The sequence below is a fragment of the Mauremys reevesii genome, linkage group 17 (assembly GCF_016161935.1).
Source record: "Mauremys reevesii isolate NIE-2019 linkage group 17, ASM1616193v1, whole genome shotgun sequence".
NCBI lineage: Eukaryota > Metazoa > Chordata > Testudines > Geoemydidae > Mauremys > Mauremys reevesii.
Genome location: NC_052639.1, coordinates 4,137,986 through 4,162,775, shown reverse-complemented (window position 1 = coordinate 4,162,775; position 24,790 = coordinate 4,137,986). Strand labels below are relative to the sequence as shown.

The following is a 24,790-nucleotide window of genomic DNA, read 5'->3' as shown; positions in this document are numbered from 1 at the left end:
GGCCCAGACTCCACGAGCCCAGAAGCCACTGCAGGCTCCAGGGCAGCGTCTGGCCTGCACTGGGCTGGGGAATGGTATCAATGGGGCCACAGGCTCACTTCACTGCCCCACTGCCTGCCCCCCCAGCCTGGGCTCACGCAGGGAGCTGGCAATGCAAATGCAAGCGGCTCTCCCAGGGAGATCCTGCCCACCGGGCTGGCAGGGGGCAAGCGATTCTGCTGAGGTTTTGGAACAAGATGAGGATTAGCTCCCAATCCTGGGGCTCCCCACCTCCTGCAACCCTAGCAGCGGGGGCAGGGAGCAGCCCTGAACCCGTGGCCGGCCGGGGTCACTGAGCCCCTGGCTCTCCTGGGCCCGTCCCCAGCACCCGGAGTGGAGGGCAGGCGCCAGCCGGACCGGCCCACAGGAAGCACTTTGCTGCTGGCTGCCGCTCCCTGGCCTCGCTGGCTGAGTCGTGCAGGGGCTTGTAGGCCTGGAGGCTTTGCCAGAGCGGGAGGGAGGCGGCCCCCTGACTGACAGAGCCCAGCCAGCAGCTGCGGGAGGCTGGCCAAGGCAGAGCCAGGCCTGTGCCCTGCACGGGGAGCAGCACTCGGCCACCCCCACAGCCGTTTGTCGCCCCCGCCCGCCCCCGCCTGGCGCAAGCCGCAGGGGCGGGAGCAGCTGCTGCCAGGTGCCGTTGCTGATGGACACGGGCCAGACCCGAGTGGGGCTGGGAAATCCTCCTCCCCGGCCAGCAGTGGGGCGGAAAGAGGAAGCTCGTTTGCTTTCTGGAGCTGGCCAGCAGACGTGGGGCTGCCTGCCCCACAGATCCAAACGGTGCAGGGTCCGGCCCATTTTCCAGCTGGGGAAACTGAGGCGGGAGACTGACTCGCGTGTGGCCTTATAAGGATTCGACGTCACAGCTGGGATTTGACACCAGGGGCTGCTTGGAGCACTGGAGTCCCCACAGCCGGTGCTGCCCCACCGTCCCACCCGGTGACTGCCTCCCTGCCCCCAATCCTCTGCAGCACTCCCACAGCAGGCCAGCGCACTGTGCCGAGGAGGGCACAGCAAGGGCATTGCCGTCCCAGCCACCCACTCCCCAGACGGGGCCGCTCGGGTGCCAGGTGCCAGGCCGCAGCGCTGCCGGCCATGACAGCTGTGTCCCTCCTCCACCCGTCGCCCCACCCCCTGCCTCTGCTCCAGCCCTGAGCCTCTGCTGCGGCTGCCAGCCCTGGGCAGCTGTCGAACAGTTCGCCCAGCGACCTGGGACCGAGCCCCCCCACACCCAACAGTGCTGGACCTCCCCAAGCTGGGCCAGCAGCCCAGCCCCCCCTGGCCAGCCCCCAGCAGGGCCAGGCCCCCAGGCGTGGGCACCAGGCTCCAGGGAGGGGCCGGGCCGGGCCGAGCTGCCCTGCTGGCTCCCAGGAGGATACTGGCCGAGGGCAGGGAGCTGGGCCGGGCGCAGGGTAAATGGCTCCGCACTACAGGGGAGGAGGCCGAGGGGCCCTGGGGGAACAGAGACCGACCTGCACTGAATCTGCTGGGTGGGGGGGGTGTCCCTGTTCTATGGCACAGCTCTTACAATTCCCCCCCCCCCGACCATCCATGGCCAGCGTGACACGGGCGGGGGCTGTCGGCCAGCATCCAGCCCCCCTCGCAGACCCCAGCATCAAGGGCACGTCCTCACAGGACACCCCAGAGTCTACGTCCAGCCCCTCCCGTGGGCCAGCACCCCCAGCCGTCAGGCAGGGCAGCGCAGCCACGAGCAAGCAGGGGGGGCCCCCCTACCGAGGTCCCCCCACCCCTGCATGCCGTAGCCGCTGGGTTCTCCTCAGAGGTCCCCGGGGTGTTTCCGAAGGGCTGAGGATCTGGCTCTGCACAAAACAAACATTTCACTCTCTGGAACCACAGCGACACCTCCCCCCACCACCTGGCCACCATCAGCGGGGCCAGGATCTCGCATGCCACAGCACAGCCCTCTGCTGCTCACGTGAACACAGTGACTGGCAGCTGTAGAAGGCTGTTATCTTCACGTGGGCCAGCCCCCAAAGGGGCTGGAGAGACACTGCCAGTGGGTTCCACAGCCAGCGGCTGGTTCGCCGGCGTGAGCCCCGTTCCCAGCTCCGGAGGGGAGCGTGTTCTAGGAGCTGCAGCCCCCCTGCCCTGCTACCCCAGCTACTGCCACTGTCCCCTCCCCTGCTGTTATCCCCACCAGCTCCTGCCTGCCCCTTCCCCAGCCTACTCCTGGCTTGTCCAACTGCCGTCCTTCCCGCCAGCTCCTGCCCGTGTCTCCCCAGTCCCCTTGCAACCCAGCCTGGCTCCTGCCCCCCACCCTCTTATCCCCGTCCCCTCTCCTCACCCCTCTCCCTTCCAGCCAAGCTGCTTCCGCCTTCTCCCACATGTTGCCTGGGCCCAGCAGGGGAGCTCTGAGCGCACAGGAGGGACAAGCTCCCTGCTCTCAGTTCTGGGCTCAGGGCCACAGTGATCCCCAGCAGCTGGGACCAGCAATTCCCAGGAAAGTCCAGCTCAGCCCCTGCAGCCGCAGACTGGAGCATGCTCAGTGCAGACAGAACCTGCAGAGACTTTAGCTGCCAAACTAACAGGTCTCTACTGAGCATGTGTGAAGTGCAACTTTTCAGAGGCTTCTAACTTGGCCAAACTGGGGTAAATTTTCATGGGAGAAGCCAAGGTGCACGTCTGGCACCAGGCGACTCCTGCCAAGTTCCAAGTCCCTGCTCCAAAGCACCAGGGCATGAGAGCTTCTCTACCAGAGCTATAAGAATTTGGTTTTTTAACATGGGCAAAACATATTGTCCCCTAATCTCGTCCTCCCAAATGGCTGAACCACTTCAACAGAAACGGAGGCAGCCACAGCCAGGAAGGGAAACATCACTCACAGCCTGGCAAAGTGAAAAGCAACTGAGAACGGGGGCTTCTGCAAGAAGCAGCTGGCACTGCAAGGGGTGCTTCCCGGATGACTTGTGCCCATGGCCCTTAGCCAACTCCCACCACCCTTTACATGTCTTTATCCTCACAACACAGCCGGGGGAGGGCAGTGCCATTACCCCACTGTACAGGGGAGGGAGGGACAGAGAGACCAAGGCCCAGCTGCTCATGGCCACTGAGAGGCCGTGCTCCCCCTGAACTCAACGGGAGTTAGGCACCTAAATACCTGTGAGGATCTGGGCCTAGGTGACGAACCAGGTCTCATGGGGAGTCTCTGGCAGTGCAGTGACTCGAACCCAGGTCTCGTAGGCTAGGCCCCAAACCACTGCCCCACTCGCTCTCTCCACGGTGAACGGCCTCTCGGCTGGGGACCAGTTTCCCTTGCAGGCTGGCTGTTGTGCTTCGCACTCGCTGCACCAGCCGCCCTACAACGAATGACATGAACAGACAGCGGAAAAGCGGTTTTTCTTTAATGGAGCGTTTATCTGCTGCCACTGTTGTGGTGCAGGTCACCTGAGGTGTGAGTGGGGAGAGACAGAGAAGCCTGCTGGCAGGTCTCACATGAGTGTCCCCCTGTCCTCCCACAAGTGAAATGGCATCTCAGAGGAGAACAGGCTGGGCCAGACCCAGGCTGGGGTCCCCCCGACCGAGCTGACGGCGCCGGGCTTGCTGAGTTAGTGCTGAATCTGATCGCTCCTTGCCACACTTCTGGAGTGGTTTGTCCTTCAGAGGAGCTGTCCCTGGCACCGGGGGGACAGCCCGTCGCTCCCCCAGCGAGTGCCGCCTGGATTGTTCTCCTTTCCCAGCTCCTGGGAGGAGAACCACTTTCGTTACCCATTGCGGGTCTGCTGGGTGCTGAGTCCCGCTGGCTGAGCTGCAAGTTCCAGCCAGGCAGCGCGTTCCTGGGGTTTCCGCTCAGTGCTGCGCGTTCAGACAGGGAACAATCCCCTTTTCCTGCGCTGGAAACGCCGCAGCAGCCACTGGACGACGAAGGGCCAGGCAAGGAGGAACAGCAGGGTGCGAGCAGAGACCTCCAGCGGCCAGCGGGACGGCTTCTGCAGACAGGAACAAGCACAGGGCGGTGGGGAGGGGTTAGCGACCCTGAGGGCTCTTGGGTGCTGGGCCCAGGGGCTCGGAGAGGGGCCCCTGCTGCTGCTGCTGCTGCACTTTGCTTCTCGGCTCTATTAGCGTCTCTAGCTCAGTAACCCCGGACCCCCTCCCCAAGAGACAGCGTCACCATCTCCCTTCGGGAGAGCCTGAGACCACAGCGTTAGGGCCCAAGTTTCGGCGTAGTGTCACCATAGTTACTAGCGAGCGTCTCACATGACTCCCTCCGGAGGGGGGCATCACCCACCTCACAGAGGCAAACCACGGCAGACAGCAAGGGCAGGCCCGAAGGCCCCTTGCTCACCCAGGGCCGTCACTCACTAGGAGGAAGGGGACCAGCCAGGGCTCGGACCCCAACAGAGACTCACCCCAGACCCCATGTGGAGCCTGTGGCCAAGCGGGGGAGAGACGCCTGGTTTCCCAAGTCCCGGGCTGCTGCTTCTGCCGCCCAGCTGGGGACCTGCCTTAGACACCCGGGGCAGGTTTGCTGGTGGCCAGTGCCCCAGGCAGCAGCTGCATGATCCCCCGGGTCTGGGATCAGCGCACAGCACGGCTGGGCTGAACCCGCGGTGGCTTTGGGCGGACGAGGGTCTGGCTCCTAGACTCTGCTCTGCCAGCTGCTGGGGCTGGCGACTCGTCACTCCAGGCTGCACAAGCCCAGCAGGCAGCTGCAGCTGGAGGCTAAGCCTAAGTGTCTCTCCCCACTTCTTCCTCCTGGAGTCCTTGTCCTTCTCCACGCCCAGGGGCAGCACCTCCCAGGCCCTCTGCCCCCGCCAGGCCCTTCCTCCCCGGCTGCACCGCTCCCCAGGATCCGGCTGTAATCCAGCCGTGGCGAGGGTGGCCCAGCCGCACTGCACGTGTGACTGGGAGATAAAGGAACTGCCGGGAAACGGGGGCAGCAGCTCGCAGCCAGGCCTGCAGCGCAGCGCGTCTTGGAGCACAGCCGTACCTGCGTGCCGAGCGCGGCCAGCGGGGGGCGAGGGCCGGACCCAGACTCGTGCCCCTGGAAGACAGAAAGAGGCTCAGCTCAGCGCCACACGGGCTGGCGGGTAACGGGGCGGGTGCAAGACGCTGGGCCCAGTGATTGGAGCCCAGCCTCACCCATTCACTGCTATGTAGAAACACCACTGCCACTTTCACTGCACACCCCCTCCATGGGCATAACGGGATCCGCCCCCCAGCCTAGGGCAACGACCCCGGGGCTCACACACCAGCACGTTGTCCCTTCCCCGACGCCCTGCCCCACGGGAAGGGACTTGCTGGGGTCACCCCGTGAGTCAGCGTCAGAGCGGAGTCTCAGCTAAACCCCCACGGGCAGCGCCACGCGCATCCCAGGCTCCAGCTGGCGCGGCAGCCTGGCCCCGAGCCTCCCAGCCACTGGCCAGAGCAGAGCCCGTCCGCACTGGGGGCCTGACCCCAGGCGCTCACCTTGCTGCTGTGAGGCCCTGCGGTCTGATAGCGACCATCCACTGCCCCCTCCCCTCGATTTTAACCAAGGGCGTGTGCGTGCATGGGGGTGTCTGGCCCCCTTGTGGCCTCGGCACGGTGAGGGGCACGTACCTGCGCGGTGCTCAGCGTTTCCAGGTGGCTCAGCCGCTTCAAGACGCTCCGCATGTTGTCCTGCAGGGCGCGGACGGTGCCAAGCAGCTGCACATCCAGCTCCGGCCGGAGCCCTGCGCTCGCTGTGTCCCCCTGGTCAGCATCAGGACAGCCCCTGGCTCCCGGGGCAGCCTGCAGCTCTGTGGGGCAGAAGGACAAGGATGCCAGAGGGACAGATCAGGAGGACGAGGCGTCGTCCTAGACGGCTGCCCCAGAGTTTGCAATCTAGGGATGCTGCAGGCCCAGGCCAGTTACAGCCCAGGAGGGTGCGGCTCGGTGGCGCGAGGCTGGGGCTAACCCTGTCAGGTACAAGCCACTTCCCCCAGGGGATTCTGGGGCGGCCGGGCAGTGACCTTCAGCTGGGAGGACGTGCTCTGCTGGAGCCCACTCAGATGGGGGACGGTGGCACAGCTCTGTCCAATCCCCAGCCCATCACTTCGCCAAAGCACTCATGGTTCTGCTACTGGGGCCAGAGTGCCCCTGCCCCCGGCAGACCGGCGAGACTCCTGGGCCGGGGAGGCAGACGTTCCCCCGGGGCAGGAGACGCGTCAGGAAGGGCCGGGTAAGCACTACCTCAGCGCTGACTCCAGCAGGGAGCAGCACGCAGCAGGATCCATCCCACGCCATAGTGAGCGCAGCTGGACGCCGGCTATGAGCAAAGTACGCCAGAGACCCAGGTGCCTTGACCCATCAGCACCTTGCTCGCTCCTGGCATCCGGGCCTGCTGCCCGCTCGACCGGGGAACTGCCCTGCAGAGCTCACCCTGGCTGCACACGCCGGGCGTCAGCCCAAGTCTAGAGAGTCAGCCTGGTGGTGGCCCGTGTGACACAACCGGGTGGGGATCCGGGCTGTGAAGTCCGCTGGGTAGTGGGGGTGTCTGCACCACAAGCACTAAACCGCCCCTTCTGGCAGTCTGGCTGGGGAACAAGCTCGCCCCAGGGCTGTTCCCTGGGGGTGGGGGTGGCAGACGGCTGCAGGGGAGCAGATGGCCCTGCCTGTGTGGGGAACCACAGGACATCAGGCCCCTGGGCTGTCAGGCCACTGGAGAGCTGGAAGGCTGGGCCCGTGGTCAGCGCATGAACTCAGGGCCTGTCTGCACGGCAAAGGCTGCGAACAGGCCACCCTTCCCAAGCGGAGACAGCCCAGCAACGCAGGCTCAGCGCAGGCTGGCAAGCCGGGTACGGACCCAGAGCCCCAGGGCTCGCGAGACAATAGAGCCTCCCCCCGCCCCGGAGGGCAATGGGAGCGGGCCGGTGCTTTGCTGTGTGTGAACAGGCGTGTGCTGTGCGTGCGGGTGGGGAGAAGAGAGTGATGGCGAGTGCGTCCAATGGACACTGCTAGCTCGAGTCACAGCGTGGCTGCAACAAGGCACAGAGAGATCACGTGGCTCGCCCGAGGTCCTGGTGAGTCTGAGAACCCAGGAGTCCTGACTCCCAGCCCTGTGGTCTGTCCTGCTCCTCAGGCTGCACTGTATCCCCCCATGCTGCAGGCCCCCCAGGGCCGGAGCACTGTCCAGGAAACACTTTCGCAGGAGCCTTGCTCTGGGGTACGTGATGCCCTCTTCACACTGGGGCTTTGCAAAGCGCGCAGACCAGCATCCCTGGTTCCAGCTGGCAGCCCCAGGCCCTACCAGCTAACGCAGACTGGAGCCGCACCTCAGAGCAACGCCCAGGAGCAGAGAGCAGCTGCTTCCATGGAGTCACCAGGCTGGGCAAGGAGCAGGCCAAGCCCAGGGGCCACTCTGGACCCACTCAGCCCCAGGGTGGCCTTATCCCAAGAGCTGTTACAAATTAACCTGTCAAGGCCAAGCAGCCTGTAAGCCCCAGCCCAGAACGTGACCGGAGGAGGAGATAAGCTGGATTCTGCTTCGAGAGGGCGGGATGCCAGTGCCCGCGGCACGGCGCTGGCGGGGAGAATCGCCCCCTCTAGAGGTGAGTGGGGCAGACGCGCTAGACAAAGCACAGACAGGATCGCAGGTGGCCTTGCCGTGGGGCGTCGCTTTCCTCCTCAGCCCATTGCTGGGCTGCTTTACCCAGCCTTGCCGGAGGGGGCAGCTCCGGGGTGGCAATGGGGGCACGAGCAGCGAGGGTGTGTAGTCATGGGAACAGCGCCCCAAGGGAGGCGGAGGATTCTCCCCGTCAGGACAGGACGGCTCTTCCTCCCAGACGCTCTCGTTCCACACGAGTGAGTGGGGAACCCCTGGGGAACCTCAGGCCCGTGCCATGGGGCACTGTGGAGCCTGAGGGGCTTGCTGAGAGAGGACAGATCTGTCCACATGTCCATGGCCATCATCAGCCCATTCCCACTGCTGAGCGCAGGCTGTCCCCTGCCGCCCCGAGGAGCTGGGCCTTGGGGATGCGTGGGGCGCTACAGGCTGAGCGGCGAGGGGAGGGGAAGATGGGTCCTGTGGGGAGGGCACATGGTTGTGTGCCAGCAGCCTGGGCACAAGTTCTCGTCTCTGTGCCTCAGTTTCCCCGGTGTAAGACACTGACCCAGCTCACAGCGGTGCTGCCAGCCTTAACCCATTAATGTCCACGAATGCGGGGCAGGCGCAGTAATTACGACATGGCATTGCCTGCGTGCAGATGGCCTGTGCCCACTTGTGCTGCCCCGAACCAGACACCTCCTGCGGGGCTGGGTGGCCAGACGACAAAGGCAGCAGCTTCCCGCCCTCCACGTGCTCAGAAGAGACGTGCCAAGACGCTCCTCAGGAACCGTTCCTCAGCCAGGAGAGGCCCAGCCCACGGGCCCAGTCTGAGTCCTGGGCGCAGCTCACACCTGAGAGCCCCTGCAATATGTGCCAGGGCTCCCGTCGGCCTGGGGGGTGCAAACCCCCAACAGCGTGTGCAGAGGGCAGAGGCATGAGACCTGCCCAGCTGGCGTTTCCACAGCACCGGGCTGGTCATGTGACAGCGGCCTCCTGAAACGTGACCCACAGAGCGCGGTGGGAATCGCGCCCGTGGGGCAGCCACAAGCCAAATGCCTTGGGAAGAAGCAGCTGGGCACAGCCCAGGCACAGGCACCAGCCCCAGCTCTCAGGGAAGCAGGGGGGATACTCAGGGCCTCGTGGGGCCGGGCCACTAAAGAGACTGAACTGGGCCAGCAGGTGCCTGAGCCCTGCCCTGGCAGGACCAGCCGGGGAGATGGGGGAGGGGGGTCTCCGTGGCCCATTCAGTCCCTGGCGGCTCTGCCCACAGGGCGTTAGCGTGTGCGACACACCCCGTCCCTCAGACCCACCAACTCCTTCAGCAGAGGACACGGCGCAGCCAGGGCTGGGCTGGATTCGACCTGGGGGGAAGGCTCCCCAGCTCCTCGCCAACTGCCTGGAGCAGCCGCTCCCGGGGGGCTGGGACAATGTGAACCAGGGGAGGGGCTGAGAGTCACTGAACCAAACTGCAAACCCCGCATATGGTGGAAACCACATCAGGCCGGGGGCTGCAGCAGCCCCCCAGTTCCAGCACCTCTGGCTGCTCCCCTCCTTGGCCCCAGCATCTGCTTCCCTGACTCAGAGTCTTTCCCTTCCCTGCTGCGTATCAGCACAGCAACAGCTCAGCCTGGAGCTGAACTACCAGCAACCCCAGAGAGGGGCCTGCACGCCCACCCCACCTCCACCCAGCTCCCACCCAGCACCCCACTACCAGCAACCCCAGAGAGGGGCCTGCACGCCCGGCCCCACCTCCACCCAGCTCCCACCCAGCACCCCACTACCAGCAAACCCAGAGACAGGCCTGCACGCCCGGCCCCACCTCCACCCAGCTCCGACCCAGCACCCCACTACCAGCAAACCCAGAGAGGGGCCTGCACGCCCGGCCCCACCTCCACCCAGCTCCCACCCAGCACCCCACTACCAGCAACCCCAGAGACAGGCCTGCACGCCCCCCCCACCTGCACCCAGCTCCCACCCAGCACCCCACTACCAGCAACCCCAGAGACAGGCCTGCACGCCCACCCCACCTCCACCCAGCTCCCACCCAGCACCCCACTACCAGCAACCCAGAGACAGGCCTGCACGCCCACCCCACCTCCACCCAGCTCCCACCCAGCACCCCACTACCAGCAACCCAGAGACAGGCCTGCACGCCCGCCCCACCTGCAACCCGCTCCCACCCAACCCCCCACCCACAGCAAACCCAGAGACGGGCCGGCACGCCCGCCGCACCTCCACCCAGCTCCCACCCAGCACCCCACTACCAGCAAACCCAGAGAGGGGCCTGCACGCCCGCCCCACCTCCACCCAGCACCCCACTACCAGCAAACCCAGAGAGGGGGCTGCACGCCCGCCCCCACCTCCACCCAGCTCCCACCCAGCACCCCACTACCAGCAACCCCAGAGAGGGGCCTGCACGCCCGCCCCACCTCCCCAGCTCCCCCCCCGCTCCCCACTACCAGCAAACCCAGAGAGGGGCCTGCACGCCCGCCCCACCTCCACCCAGCTCCCACCCAGCACCCCACTACCAGCAAACCCAGAGACAGGCCTGCACGCCCACCCCACCTCCACCCAGCACCCCACTACCAGCAACCCCAGAGAGGGGCCTGCACGCCCGCCCCACCTCCACCCAGGTCTGAGGCCCCTGGCTCGGCCCCACCCCACGCCAAAGGGCCGGGGCCACACCCACCTCTCTCTGTGCCGAGGGGCCTGGGGCCATCGCTGCTCCGCCCGACTGGTTCTCCGCCTTCGCCCAGCTCTGCCCCCCCTCGGGCCGGGGACTCACGCCCGGCGTCGGCGCACAGGCCGGCTGTGTGAGGACTGCTCAGGGAAAGGCTCTGCCCGGCCACGCGCTGACCAGCCTGCGTGAGGGGAGAGGGCAGCAGGAGTTGCAGTGAGCCCCCCTATGCTGGGGGACGCAGCGTCCAGCCCGTAGGGTGCAGAGGGGACGAGGATACTGGGGCAGGGAGAAGCCGGCTGTCTAGTGCTCAGAGCAGGGGACTGGGAGTCAGGGCTCCCGGCTTCCCCGCTGCGTGACCTGGGGTGAGCCGCTCCCCTGCTCTGTGCCCCTTCCCCACCTCACACACAACAGCCGCCTACAAACAAGTCGCCTTTCTGCCCCCTGGCCAACAAGGGTCTCCAAGGGCTTCGATTAAACCCGGCGTCATCCCCCCCATTTCACAAACAAGAGACGTGACTTAGCCCCAGCTGCAGCAAAGCAGGAACAGGGCCAGGGGTCCCAGGCCAGGCGTCCACCCACCAAACACAAGACTTTCCCTGTCATCTTATACCCCCCCCAGAGAACTGATCCTACACAAAGCACCTCCCAGCAGGACCTGCTGGGCTGTACCGGCCAGTCTGTGAGCCCCCCACCCCAGTCCACCCCTGGGGTAACCCCTGAATTATCCTGCTGCCCGAGGGCTGGGCTGGAAGCAACCAGCAAACGCCTGAGCAAACCCGGCATGGGGTGCAGGGGTCCCTTGGCCAATCCGCAGCAGAGACCCACCCATGAGCACCTGGGGTGAGAGACACTGAGTTTTGATTTGCACAATTCCCACAGCCACACCTCCGCCTAATACAAGCAAATGAAACCAGACCAAGCTCCACCCACGGAGCCATTCCCCTCCCCGCTCCCTGGAGCATCAGTGGCAGCTCTGGGGGGGCCGAGAGCCATTGCTGGGGGTGGGAGCACATGGGCTGGGGCTCTCCTCCCACCGCCCCCAAGCACAGTGCAGGGCCCCGAGGGGTCCTTCTCTCCCTGACCCCACACACGTGAGGGGAGTGGGTGGCTCATGCTCTGCAGCCAGCGAGGCCCCTGCCCGGTGCACAGGGAGGGGAGCACGGCTGTGATCAGGGCTCTGACTGATTTGGGTTTGGGAGGTTCACATGGCGCAGGGTTCCCTGGGGACGGCCGGCGAACAGGGGTCCAGTGCAGGCGCCCAGAGGGCAGCAAGGGGGAAGTCAGACCCCTGCTGAGCAGAGGCAGGCTGGGACGGGGCGCTGCTGAGCTGAGGCAGGCTGGGACAGGGCGCTGCAGAGCCAGGCCTGGCACGGCAGCCGGTGGGTATGAAATCAGGGCACCGTGCTGAGTGGGGCGGGGGAATGGCTGTGCGGAAGGGGGGACAAGCTCTGGGCACAGGACCACGGGCCCCCCGGCGGCTCGCTCCGTGAGCAGCGTTACCTGACCAGGCTCCATCTGCTCCAGGGTGTCGCTGTAGCCTTCGCTTTCCGAGTCACTGGTCACCTGGCTGCTCTCAGGGGCTTCGTCGGCCTGGCCCGGCCCGGCGCCTGGAATGGGAGATGCATGGCTCAGCGGAGTGGGGGACATGGGCGGCTTGGTGGGGGGACACACATGGCTCGGGAGGGACACGGGCAGCTCAGCAGGGGTAGGGGGACACACGCGGCCTGGGGGGGACACATACGGCTTGGGAGGGACATGGGTGGCTTGGCAGGGGTACAACATGGCTCTGGGGGTATGCGGGCATCTTGGCAGGGTGGGGGGACACGCAGCTCAGCAGGGGTACACACATGGCTCTGGGGGAGGCGGGTGGCTTGGTGGGGGTGGGGACACACGTGGCTCAGCAGGGGTACACACATGGCTCTGGGGGAGGTGGGTGGCTTGGTGGGGATGGGGACACACGTGGCTCAGCAGGGGTACACACATGGCTCTGGGGGAGGCGGTGGCTTGGCAGGGATGGGGGGGACACACGTGGCTTGGCAGGGTACACACATGGCTCTGGGGGGAGGCAGGTGGCTTGGCAGGGATGGAGGGGACACACGTGGCTCAGCAGGGTACACACATGGCTCTGGGGATGCGGGTGGCTCAGCAGGGATGGGGGACACACGTGGCTCAGCAGGGTACACACATGGCTCTGGGGGGAGGCGGGTGGCTTGGCAGGGATGGGGGGGACACATGTGACTTGGCAGGGTACACACATGGCTCTGGGGGGAAGCAGGTGGCTTGGCAGGGATGGGGGGGACACACGTGGCTTGGCAGGGTACACACATGGCTCTGGGGGGAGGCAGGTGGCTTGGTGGGGGTGGGGGGACACACACGGCTCGGGGAGGACGTGGGCGGCTCAGCAGGGGTGGGGGGGACACACTCTCTGGCCAGGCACCAGGAGAGCAGGGGGCTCATCGCAGCCGTACAGTCCTTTGTGACCCAGCACCACAGGCTGGGGCAGTCACTGGAAGGCCAAAGATCCGTGTGCAGGAAGCAACGCCCACCAGGTGCACCTGGGAGGTTTGAGCCTTCCCCGAGTGCGACTCATCTGGGATCTCACCACCCCTGGCTCACACAAAGCCCTAGGGGGCAGGGATAGCTCAGTGGTTTGGATTTTGGGCCTGCTAAACTGTGAGTTCAAGAGTTCAGGGGGGGGGAGGGATAGGGGGGGGGCAAAAAATTGGTCCTGCTAGTGAAGGCAGGGGGCTGGACTCGATGACCTTTCAAGGTCCCTTCCAGCTCTAGGAGATTGGTATATCTCCAATTATTACCTTATTACCTAGAGCTCACCTCATTGCACAGCACTCACTGTACAGATGGGGAACTGGGAGGAGAAGGGACGTGCCCAAGGCCATGGAGTCAGTAGCAGAGCCAGGAGTCCAGGCTCTCAATCATGGCCCTGCTGTGCTAACTACATAACACTCTCCCCAGGACACAGCACAGGGCCCTGGCCCCCGCAGACACTGATGAGGACAAATGACAAGACTGCCATAGTCCCCAGCATGGCTCTCCGGTGGGTGATCCCTCATGGGAAGCTTCCTGGAGGGGAGAAAGCGCCACTGAATGTGACTTGCAGCCAAGAGAAGCCCCACGTCCCAGGAGTTACAAGTGCCGCACACGGTGTTTATCCCGCGCCGCACACGGCCCACATGCCCCACCATGGAATAACCACAGGCCGGAATCCCTGACGCCAAAACAACCATCCCAGCCGACAATGCAGCCAGCCATCACCCAACCCCTGCCCACCCCACCCCGGGGAACCCCTGTGCTGGCCACCACCCGACCCCTGCCCACCCTGGGGAACCCCTGCCCCTGTGCCAGCCATCACCCGACCCCTGCCCACCCCCACCCCACCCTGGGGTGCAGGCCCTGCCTCTGTGCCAGCCATCACCCGACCCCTGCCCACCCCCACCCCACCCTGGGGTGCAGGCCCTGCGCCCTTTCCAGACAGGACACTGGGTTTGTTCTCCTCCCAGTAAGGAAACCTGAGGAGGGATATAACCCACTCCCACCCCCTGGGCCTTGGGGAGGGGACTGCTAGAGGGGCCCCTCCCGCCTGCGGCTGAGCATGCGCTGGGCCACCCACGTCCACACTGACACGGGAAGCCCTCTGAGCAGCCTCCCTCCATTTCCCTATGGGGGCGCTGCTGAGAGCGCTTCCCCCGTCCTGACAGCTTCACACACTACGCAGGAAGGACCAGACCCCTCCCTGCCGCGGCCCTGGGGGGGTTGCTCCGCTGGTTAGTTCCCCTCGCTGCTAAAAACCCGGTTTCTGTTCGGACTTTACCTAGCTTCAGTGTCTGCCCCCTGGATCTCGTTAGGCCTTTGTCTGCCCTCAATTACCAAATATTTGCGCCCCTGCAGGTATTTACATGCCATCATCAAACTCCCTCTCTGATAAGCTCCGTGAGTCCATCACTGGGAGGGCTGGAGTGTGACGGGACCACGCATGGGTGTGTGGGGAGGAGGTGAGTGTCTTTCCTCTGGGATCTCAGTCACGGGGCAAATCCCAGCCTGGCACGGGTGATTCCAGCTCTGTGTGGGTGGCAGACAGGAGGCCTTGGCACGAGGGAGCCTGCAGCACTGGCAAGGTGACCCCACCGGATGGCTGTGGCCTAGACCCCCCACTTCCAGCAAGCCCTGGGAGCCACAAGGGGCAGTGCCCGCGAGAGCAGCTGGAGCCAGGATGGCAGCTCTCCCGCCAGGAGCAGTGTGCAGCAGGCCCGGCCCAGCAGACCCCCTGTCTAGGCTGCCCGTAGCCCTGGAGGAGCCTGGCTGCTTGGCCACGAGGGCCTTGGTCCCGGCTTCGACCAGCGATTCGATCCTTCCTTGGGTAACAGCCGTGGTGGGATGCAGTATGCACGGGGTTAACACTAGGGCCCCGGGGTCTGCGGAAGTGGCTCCCAGAGGTTGCTAGTAGCACCAAGCGTCCAATGAGCTCACACAAGGAGTGCGGGCCCCATTCCTCCAAGGGGCGCAGAGCCCCCGGGGCCCAGAAAGCAAGTGGCTTACGGGGGCTCCCCGGGGTCTGTCCTGCATCCCCACCAGTTACGGCAAACAGAGCGACAGAGCAGGCTGCTGTGTGCAGAGCACGAACTCTCCCTGCACGGTTATTCTCCCCCCGGAGGAGCCGTGCTCTGCCCAGCAGGTCACATCGCTGTGCTGGGTGCTAGGAACCGAACCCAGCAAATGCCCCCGAGCCATGAGAACACAGGCAGGGTCTTGCTGCCGGGTGCCGGGTGATAACCGTCCTGCCCTCCCAGTGCCAGAGCAGACTGCGATGTGCTCTCCCCGAGCTGTGCCCGCTCCTGCAGGGCTCACCAGAGGGAAGCCTGTCTGTGCCTCCCATCTGCTGGCACAGGGGTGGGGGCACTGATGCAGGGGGAGGGGCTGGTATCACAGCTAGACGCTGCACTCTGCTGTCCATAGGGACGTCCATTCACAAGTGCCTCTCCCACTCCTCAATGGGCGGAAGAGTCCCATGGTCAGACACGCGTTGCTCCGCAGCTCAGGTGATTGACGGAGCGAGTCTACAAAGCCAGCTCACCTCTCACTGCCTGGCCGTGGTTAGTGATGGGGGTGGGGGTGGGGGCCAGTTTGAGACACCAAGGAGAGGTCTGAGTTCAGCCGGCAGGTTCTCAGCACTGTCTGGAATCAGGCCTGTTTAAGATGCCTTGAGCAGAGCACCCCACTCTGACCTCCCGGAGCACAGGCCAGAGCTCTGCCCCAGAACACGTCCTGGAGCAGAGCTGTTGGGAAACCAGCCAACCTTGAGTGCCACTGAGGGCCCGGGGTAAGCTGTACCAGGGCTTCATTGCCCTCGCTGGTAACAATTCACACCCTATTGCCAGGTCTGAACTTGTCTGGCTTCCACTTCCAGCCACGGGACCATGTTACACCTGCCTCTGCTAAACTGCAGAGCCCATTAGTAAATCATTTGCTCCCCATGTCGGTCCTAGTCCAGGATCAAGTCACCCCGCAACCTTCTCTTTGTTAAGATCAAGGAGCGTAATCTAGTTGATCACTGTTACGCAGGTTTTCTAATCCTTTAATCACTCTTGTGGCTCTTCTCTGAACCCTCCTCAATTTGACTATAACAAACTAGATAAATGCATGGAACATCAGAATGGTGATACTGGGTCAGACCCAAGGTCCATCTAGCCCAGTGTCCTGTCTGCCAACAGTGGCCAATGCCAGGTGCTCCAGAGGGAATGAACAGAACAGATAATTATCCATTCCCTGTCGCCCCTTCCCAGCTTCTGGCAAACAGAGGCTAGGGACACCATCCCAGCCTCCTGGCTAATAGCCATTGATGGACCTGTCCTCCAGGAACGTATCTAGTTCTTTTTTGAACCCTGTTATGGTCTTGGCCTTCACAAAATCCTCTGGCAAGGAGTTCCAAAGGCTGGCTGTGCGTTGTGTGAAGAAACTTGAACCTTTTCCAATTCCAATGTATTTTTTTGAGATGCAGCAACCAGATCTGCACACTGTATTCAAGATGTGGGCGTACCATGAATTTATATAGAAGCAACATGATATTTTCTGTGTTATTATCTATCAATTTCTTAATGATTCCCAACATTCAACCTGTGGAACTCTTTTCCAGAGGATGTTGTGAAGGCCAAGACTATAACGGGGTCAAAAAAGAACTAGATACGTTCTGGAGGATAGGTCCATCAATGGTTATTAGCCAGGTTGGGCAGGGATGGTGTCTCTAGCCTCGGTTTGCCAGAAGCTGGGAATGGGCGACAGGGGATGGATCACTTGATGATTTCCTGTTCTGTTCATTCCCTCTGGGGCACCTGGCATTGGCCACTGTTGGAAGACAGGATACTGGGCTAGATGGACCTTTGGTCTGACCCAATATGGCCGTTCTGATGTTCTTATAGCAGTTCTGTAGAAGTCAAACAGGAAACCCTACCAGTGGTGGCAACCCTACCAAAGAGCAGCATTTTGAACTGAGCTCATCCATTTTAAACCTCGAGATGCAACAGGACAAACTTTCAGACTAGTTTTTACAAATCTTCATCCTGATTTAAATCAACGACTAAAAACAAACCAAGTGATTTAAATCAGGAGCTAAGCAGCTGCCTCCTCTCACTCTGTATGAAGCCCGAGTCAACAGCCTCCCCATAGGTCTCTCATTCCTAGTCAGAGGCCACGTGTGCAGGTTTCCAGGGGCGCGCCACGCTGTCACGAATGGAGACCCCCTGAGGTGGGCAATGGCTGGTAGCTTAGGCTCTGCGTTCACGTTCTGGAGACAGAGCACGTTTCTATCACCCACAGGCTCCAAAGAGGAGCCAGCACTTCCATGAGGACAAGACCACTGAGTTCCCCTAGATACAGGCCCTCATGCTGCAAGGCCTAAGCCAGTCACTCAGTGCTGACTCCGTGGGTGCTCCAGGGCTGTTCTTCAGAGGGAACCCCCCTGTGACGAAGTGGGGCTGTTCTTAATGTTTCCTCTGAATACTGTGGGGGGGCCTCAGTTTCTGGCCGACACTCTGTCTCCTGGCAACTAATGGCCGGGGCACTTCCCCCTTGCAAGGGGATGCTCAAGGTGTGGGAGAACAAAGAGGCCAGGTGACCTCCTGGCCCAGAAAAGGAACTCAGCAGAGAGGAGGGGCTGGAGGGGGTTTTAGTTTGGAGCTGGCTGGAGACTGGAAGTGAGGGCAGACATCTAATAAACCTCTGTTTTACTGGCTGGCTAAGAGTCACGTCTGACTGCGAAGTGGGGGTGCAGGACCCTCTGGATTCCCCAGGACCCCACCTGGGTGGACTCGCTGTGGGAAGCGCCCGGAGGGGCAGAGGATGCTGAATGCTCCAAGGTCAGACCCAGGAAGGTGAAGCCGTGTGAGCTTCTTGCCCTGCAGACAGTCTGCTCCAAGGGAGAGGAGGCTCCCCAAAGTCCTGCCTGGCTTTGTGGGGAGCAGTTCCAGAGCATCGCCCGGGGACTCCATGACCCCCCCACTGCCAAGCCAAGCCCGGCTCACAGTTCCAAGGCCAGCCCCATAGCAGGACTCTTGTTTTCAGCGCTGCTCTCCTGCTGCTCCATGGGGAACCTCCCCTCACGATTTCACGGCTCAACCAGCGACGCGAAGCACTGGCGGAAGCCAAACACACACTTATCAGTGCTTCCAGGGCAGGGACCCTGCTCCAAGTGCAAAGGGCAGATCTCTGCTCCGCCAGCAGCCACGGCCAGAGCCACTGGCTGCGTGGCAGAGCAGGAGTTTGCCCTCAGACCAAAGCCGCTGGTGGCAGCTCGAGTGACCCTGATCTGAACACTCCCGGCGAGGAAGCACAAGCTGATGTTTTAAAGGGGGATCAGAGGGGATGTCTCCACTAACACTGGGCTCCCAGATTTAACCACCCAACCCCCGCTAGGCTGAAGCTCCCCGGCCTGCAGGCTGTCAGACACGCTGCGCAGCTGGGCAGTCAGTGTCCTGCCCTGGGGGGCGGAGCATAGGAAGGAGGGCGGAGCCTCGTCAGGACACCATGGCATCCCTGCAGCCCAGCCTGGCCCTCCTCCCACTCTGTAGAGGAGGGTCTGAGGCTCTCACATACAATCACTCGTCTCAGGAACATGGAGATAAACCGGGCGCAAGTTCTAGTCAGAAGCAAGCCCAGGGCCCGCCCCTCCGGGTCCCTGTAATCTCATTAGAATCATAGAATCTCAGGGCTGGAAGGGACCTCAGGAGGTTCTAGTCCCACCCCCTGCTCAGAGCAGAACCAAACCCAACTAAACCATCCCAGCCAGGGCTTTCTCAAGCCTGACCTTAAAAACCTCTAAGGAAGGAGATTCCACCACCTCCCTAGGGAACCCATTCCAGCGCTTCACCACCCTCCTAGTGAACAAGTTTTTCCTAATATCCATCCTAAACCTCCCCCTCTGCAACTTGAGACCTTTACTCCTTGTTCTGTCATCTGCTACCACTGAGAACAGTCTAGATCCATCCTCTTTGGAACCCCCTTTCAGGTAGTTGAAAGCAGCTATCAAATCCCCCCTCATTCTTCTCTTCTGCAGGCTAAACAATCCCAGTTCTCTCAGCCTCTCCTCATAAGTCATGTGCTCCAGCCCCCTAATCATTTTTGTTGCCCTCCGCTGGACTCTCTCCAATTTATCCACATCCTTCTTGTAGTGTGGGGCCCAAAACTGGACACAGTACTCCAGATGAGGCCTCACCAGTGCTGAATAGAGGGGAATGATCACATCCCTCGATCTGCTGGAAATGCCCCTACTTATACAGCCCAAAATGCCATTAGCCTTCTTGGCAACAAGGGCACACTGTTGACTCATATTCAGCTTTTCGTCCACCGTAACCCCTAGGTCCTTTTCTGCAGAACTGCTGCCCAGCCATTCGGTCCCTAGTCTGTAGCAGTGCATGGGATTCTTCCGTCCTAAGTGCAGGACTCTGCACTTGTCCTTGTTGAACCTCATCATATTTCTTTTGGCCCAATCCTCTAATTTGTCTAGGTCCCTCTGTATCCTATCCCTACCCTCCAGCGTATCAACCACTCCTCCCAGTTTAGTGTCATCTGCAAACTTGCTGAGGGTGCAGTCCATACCATCCTCCAGATCGTTAATGAAGATATTGAACAAAACCGGCCCCAGCACCGACCCTTGGGGCACTCCACTTGAGTGGGGCATTCCCCACTCCCCCCCTTTCACAGCACTCAGTGGGGTGGCGAGGGGCTCGGCCTCTGCTGCACAAACCCACGTTGGGCAATGCCAGCTTGCTGGATGCAGCTGGGCCGAGGCCGCACTGCCCTCGAGTGCACGCCATCTGGGAGTCCAGGTTGACAGGAAGAGGAAGGATGGCCCAGTGGTCAGAGTAGCAGGCTGGGACTCAGGAACCCAGGTTTAATTCCCTGCTTCGTCACAGACTCCCTCTGTGACCCTCGGCAAGTCACTTCACCTCTCTGTGCCTCGGATCCCCACCTGTGCAATGGGGATTGTGAGGCGCTCAGATACTACAGTGATGAGGGCCGGATCAGTTCCTGCGATGGATGGCTGGGAGCTGGAAGGGATGGGCCCTTCCTTATGGGCTAGGGCACGCGGGAACCAGCAGAAGGAAGTCTCATTTCATGGATGGGGGAAACTGAGGCACAGAGAGGTGAAGCAGCTTGTCCAAGACCTTGCAGCAAGGTAGTGGCCGAGCTGAGACTAGAACCCAGAAGTCCTGACTCCCAGGCTGCTGCTCTGCCCATTTCAGCCCAGCCCAGCCCAGCCCCCCTCCCAATGCCCCAGGCTTACCAGCTTTCTTCTTGAAGAAGGACTCGGGGGGCCGGGGCATGTCGTGTATCACCTCATAGAGAGGCTCGAAGAACCCAAACACGTCCTCAGACATCTCACCCGCCGGGATCGTGTCAATGACCTGGAGAGAACCCCAACAGCTTGTATGTAGCCAGGTCGGAAGATGGAGGATCCCGCGCTGAGGCAATGGTCATTCAAACCCTGGGCCAGAGCACAGTGTCTGGGAGAGGGAGGGACCGAAATGGCTGCCTGTGGCAAGCGGGCTCCGAAAGCTTCCCCGCCCCCCAGCTCTGCCAGGGCACCTCTGCTCTTCCTAGCCCAGCGCCCTCCCCTCCCCACCTTCTGACGACTCTGAATCCAGGCCCTCCTCAGCCAGAGCCCCTCAGCTGTGCCAGTGTGTGCCACGTGGCCTGCACTCCACCAGGGATGATGCCGAGGGCACTGCTTCCAGGGTGTCCCAAGGCACACGGGGAGCGAGTGGAGCAGCCCCAGGAGCTGCACGCAGCAGGGAAACAAGGAGCTCTGTACCTTCTGGGCTACCTTCTTCATCTCCGAGATATACGCTGCCATGGCCTCCTCTTTGGACATCTTCCCCAGCCTGTTCCATGCGTCCCTGCCAACCAGAAGGTCTCATGACTGATGCCCCACGAACAAGGCTGCACTGCAGGCCACAGCACTCATGCCAAACAGTTACTGTTTCAGCCTTACCACTTATACCGGCCGATGGGATCCCAGAATCCAGGCCGGGGGATCTCACAGCTGCCCACTGTCGCCTGCTTGTAGTAGCTGTAGAACCGTAGCATCACCTCATAGGGAGGGCGGTAGGACCCTAGAACACACGCAAAGCCATGAGCAGAAGCAGAGGGACTGCGGCCACTTCCCCATCACGGCCACTCAGGGCCTGTTACACGCATCCTGACGCTGGGGCTCTGCCCACTAGCCCAGCACTCACCCCTACTGCTGGAGCTCTGCCCTTCAGAGAGGCCTGGCGCTGAGGTGACCACTTGGTCATTGAAGGACCCATGAGTCAGGGTGTTAACCACGATCCTGGCCCAATTCCCACTCAATTACATTCTGCTTCCCGAAAATACCCCCTGCAGTTTTAGCTGGAAAGTTGAGAGGATGTGTAGTGATGCTGTGCACCGTTAAAAAGCAGCTGCGTTCCACCCCAGAGGCAGCTGTGTTTCAGTGGCGGGTGAAACTGTGTTTGTGTTTTGGGGCGGGAAGCCTCATATACTATAAGGTGCTATTAATATAGGAAGAGAAACAAGGAGGGCAGACGCCAGGTACACAAGGCTGCACAAAGCGGTTTGGTCACAATGTCCTTTCTCCTCTTAAGTGCAAGCTGAAATTTCACATGGCCTAAAGCATCAGAGCCAAGATTTTCCAGCATGGGGGTGGGGTGGCCCGAAGACAAATACATAAATAAATGCCTGGTTTTCACAGCTGCTAAGCACATGCAGCTCCTTACTGAAGTCTATGGGAAGTGCAAGTGCTCGGCACCTCTGGAGATCAGGCCCATAGGAACTGCCAGAACAGAACAGATTAAAGGCCCATCCACTCCAGTATCCTGCCTCCAGGAGCAGCCAATGCAGGATGCTCCAGGAAAAGGAGTCCCTCTGCTCCATGCACGCACCTAACTTTACAATACCCTACAATGGAGAGATTCCTTCCTGACAGCCCCCCGGTGATGAGTGTGTGGCCTGAAGCATGAGAATTAACATCCTCCCTGGTGTAATTGCCAGTGGAATTCTGATTTGCCAGGAGAAGACACCAAAGCACGGCTACAGTCAGAAACCCGACTGTGAAGTGGCACCTTGTCAACGTCACAGTTTAATTGATAAAAACCCACTTTTTCCACCCTTTTACTAGAGCCAGCGCTGCAGAACCAGACTATCTGGGAATGAAGCTGTGTTCTGCCAAGCGCTAGCTAGCATCCGCCCCAGCACCGCAGGTCTGAGCACAGAAACGCTACAAGCTGAGCTCGCGTGTGCTTACAGCAAGTGGGAAGTGCTGGCTGAGAGTCCTGGGGACTGATACACCCCAGGCAGTGTATCAGTCCTGCCCTTCACTCAGCCTGCCTCTGCCCTGCTCCGGGGAGCAGCTCTAGTGGCAGAAGACGGAGAGTTCAGTGGCCTTCCAGTCCTCGGCCTTTCTACTGAGACTGCTGACAAGAGGACCAGTCCATGCCCGTGGGGAGGGTGTTTTGTGACGTGACACATGGTGGAGGATGAGACAGCCCATTAGTTCCCATCTAGTCTGTCTCCTGGGGGCCGGCACAGGCCTGTCCATACTGGACACTTAGTCAGGCTTTGGGCAGTTCCAAGGGACCAAGTTTCAGCCTCACCTACATGGAGACCCACCCCAACCTCCAGCCGGCAGAGCCCGCGCTAGGCCGTCTGCGGTGCATGCCGGACTCACCGTTTTTAGGCAGGCCCTGAATGACTCTAACAGCGGCCTGGAATTGCTTCTGGTAGTCCGGCTCCACGGGCTCCATCCCCATCCACTCGCGGGACCTGAGAGAGAAGCATGACCCCACCATGTTAGCCGGGGGGGCCTGTCAGAGGCACTCCCAGCTGTGGCAGAGCCACTGGGCTGGACAGGGGCCTTCCCCAGGGCTCTGGGGCATGTGGGGCTCGGGCACGTGGGCCAGGACTTCATACTGGTCTGCGAGTTTGCCCTGGGCTCACAGCCCTGCCAGGCAGGAACCTCTCAATTCACCAATCCCCACCTGCCCTCAGCCCCATCCAGCAGGGACCCTCCGGGGTGACAGGGCAGCTAGGTCTCCTCCGCCCGCAGGAACTGCTCTGTACCGGCCCACTGGGCTTGGGAGGCGCTGGCCCAGGGCAGGAGCTGCTGGGTGGATCCACAGCCCTGTCCCTAGCACCCAGCTCCTACCCTGAGCGCTCCCGCACCAGACCCGACCTGGGGCCCAACCGCCTCGCCCCACAGTGCCCTGCTCTACGGCGCCCTCCCTAGTGCCCCCGGCATGGACCCTGCTGCCCCCTGCCCAGATCCCCCCATAGCCCATGGCCCCCAGCCCAGATTTCCCTCAGCCTAGCCCAGCCTAGCCCCTTAGCTCGCACCCCGGATCCCCTCCCCAGGCCAGCCCTGGATCCCCTTCGCTCGCATCCTGGATCCCCCCCAGCCCAGATCCCCCCCAGCCCGGACCCCCTTAGCTCGGACCCCGGATCCCCTCAGCCTGGATCCCCCAGCCCAGCCCGGATCCCCTTAGCTCGGACCCCGGATCACCCCCAGCCCAGCCCTGGACCCCCTTAGCTCAGACCCTGGATCCCTTCCCCAGCCCAGCCCTGGACCCCCTTAGCTCGCACCCTGGATCCCTCCAACCCAGATCCTCACTAGCCCAGCCCAGATCCCCTTAGCTCACACCCGGATCCCCTCAGCCTGGGTCCCCCAGCCCGGACCCCCTTAGCTCGGACCCCGGATCCCCCCCAGCCCGGATCCCCCCCAGCCCAGCCCGGACCCCCTTAGCTCGGACCCCGGATCCCCCCAGCCCAGGCCGGATCCCCAGCTCGGACCCCGGATCCCCAGCCCAGCCAGGATCCCCCAGCTCGGACCCCGGATCCCCCAGCCCAGCCCGGATCCCCTTAGCTCGGACCCCGGATCCCCCAGCCCAGCCCGGATCCCCCTTAGCTCGGACCCCGGATCCCCCCCCAGCCCGGATCCCCCCCAGCCCAGCCCGGACCCCCTTAGCTCGGACCCGGCTCCCCTTAGCTCGGACCCCGGATCCCCCACAGCCCAGCCCTGGACCACCTTAGCTCGCACCCTGGATCCCCCCCAGCCCGGACCCCCTTAGCTCGGACCCGGCTCCCCTTAGCTCGGACCCGGATCCCCAGCCCAGCCCGGCTCCTTAGCTCGCACCCTGGATCCCCCCCAGCCCGGACCGCCTTAGCTCGGACCCGGCTCCCCCGCCGCTCCGAACAGCTGATCCACCCCGACCCCCCTTTCCGGGCCGGGGCCGGCGATGTGCATAGGGAGCGGAGACTAGGGAACCGTCCCAACCAATAGCGACATGCCTTTCATTCACCCGTCACACTTCGACCAATTAGCATCAAGATTTAAAAATAATGCAAATAAGCGCCTCCGCGGCGCAGCGTGCTGTTACGTCCGCTACAGTATTTAAGACAGGCCAAGTCAAGCCGCCAGCCTGGTGTAGCGGCGCCCCCTGCAGGGGGAGGGATGACCGGCGGACGCCGAACCTTGGGCAGTAGTGCCCCCTGCAGGAGCGTGTTAGACATCGGGTTTATTGGGTGAAGCTGGGAAGGAGCTCTGGGCTGATTTATTACGGGGGTGGTGTGGGCGGCAGGGGCCTATGCAGAACAGTGCCCCTGTGGCTGGGGGTGTGGCGTGTGTTTTCATGGCCCCATGGTTGTACACGAGTGTTTGGTGCCTAGGCAGCAGCGCAGGGCAGAGTTAAGGACGCGCTCGCTATACAGGCAGTGTGGACAAGGCCAAAGGAGAGATTGCAGAGTGTGGGAAATGCTCCTGGCACTTCACAGACAAAGGACAGGTCCCTGATACCGAAAGTTTACAATCTGGATCAGATTGAACACAGTGAAGGGAAGGACGGAGCAAGCGGTGGGAGAACGGTTACGGAGTCACACCAGTGAGTGATCAGGGGATGTGCTGTGCTCTGAGGGGGTTATGTTCTAAGGCTGTAAGTTGAGGTCCTGGCTCTTTGACAAAGTCTCAAAAGTGAAGCCCTGACTAGAGAAGGAATCTTGGGCTCATTGGT

The 24,790-nt window shown here is 62.4% G+C and overlaps 1 protein-coding gene across 4 annotated transcripts; it reads right to left on the bottom strand.

The window, feature by feature from the left end:
- Positions 1-3,055: 3,055 nt before the first annotated feature.
- ACBD4 (acyl-CoA binding domain containing 4) lies at positions 3,056-24,070 on the bottom strand. Of its 4 annotated transcripts, none has more exons than XM_039504314.1 (10): positions 23,917-23,935; positions 22,456-22,550; positions 20,743-20,863; positions 20,563-20,647; positions 20,035-20,155; positions 11,742-11,848; positions 10,251-10,422; positions 5,596-5,774; positions 4,985-5,038; positions 3,057-3,983 (listed from the first exon to the last, which is right to left on the bottom strand). In XM_039504314.1, exons 2-10 carry the CDS (start codon positions 22,535-22,537, stop codon positions 3,858-3,860), a joined length of 1,047 nt encoding a protein of 348 aa, XP_039360248.1. In that variant the 5' UTR covers positions 22,538-22,550; positions 23,917-23,935; the 3' UTR covers positions 3,057-3,857. The 4 variants fall into 4 exon arrangements, with proteins under 4 accessions (XP_039360249.1, XP_039360248.1, XP_039360246.1 ...); XM_039504312.1 differs by lacking the exon at positions 23,917-23,935 and adding an exon at positions 23,955-24,070 and having other exon boundaries at positions 3,058-3,983; XM_039504313.1 differs by lacking the exon at positions 23,917-23,935 and adding an exon at positions 22,766-23,034 and having other exon boundaries at positions 3,058-3,983.
- Positions 24,071-24,790: the final 720 nt, after the last annotated feature.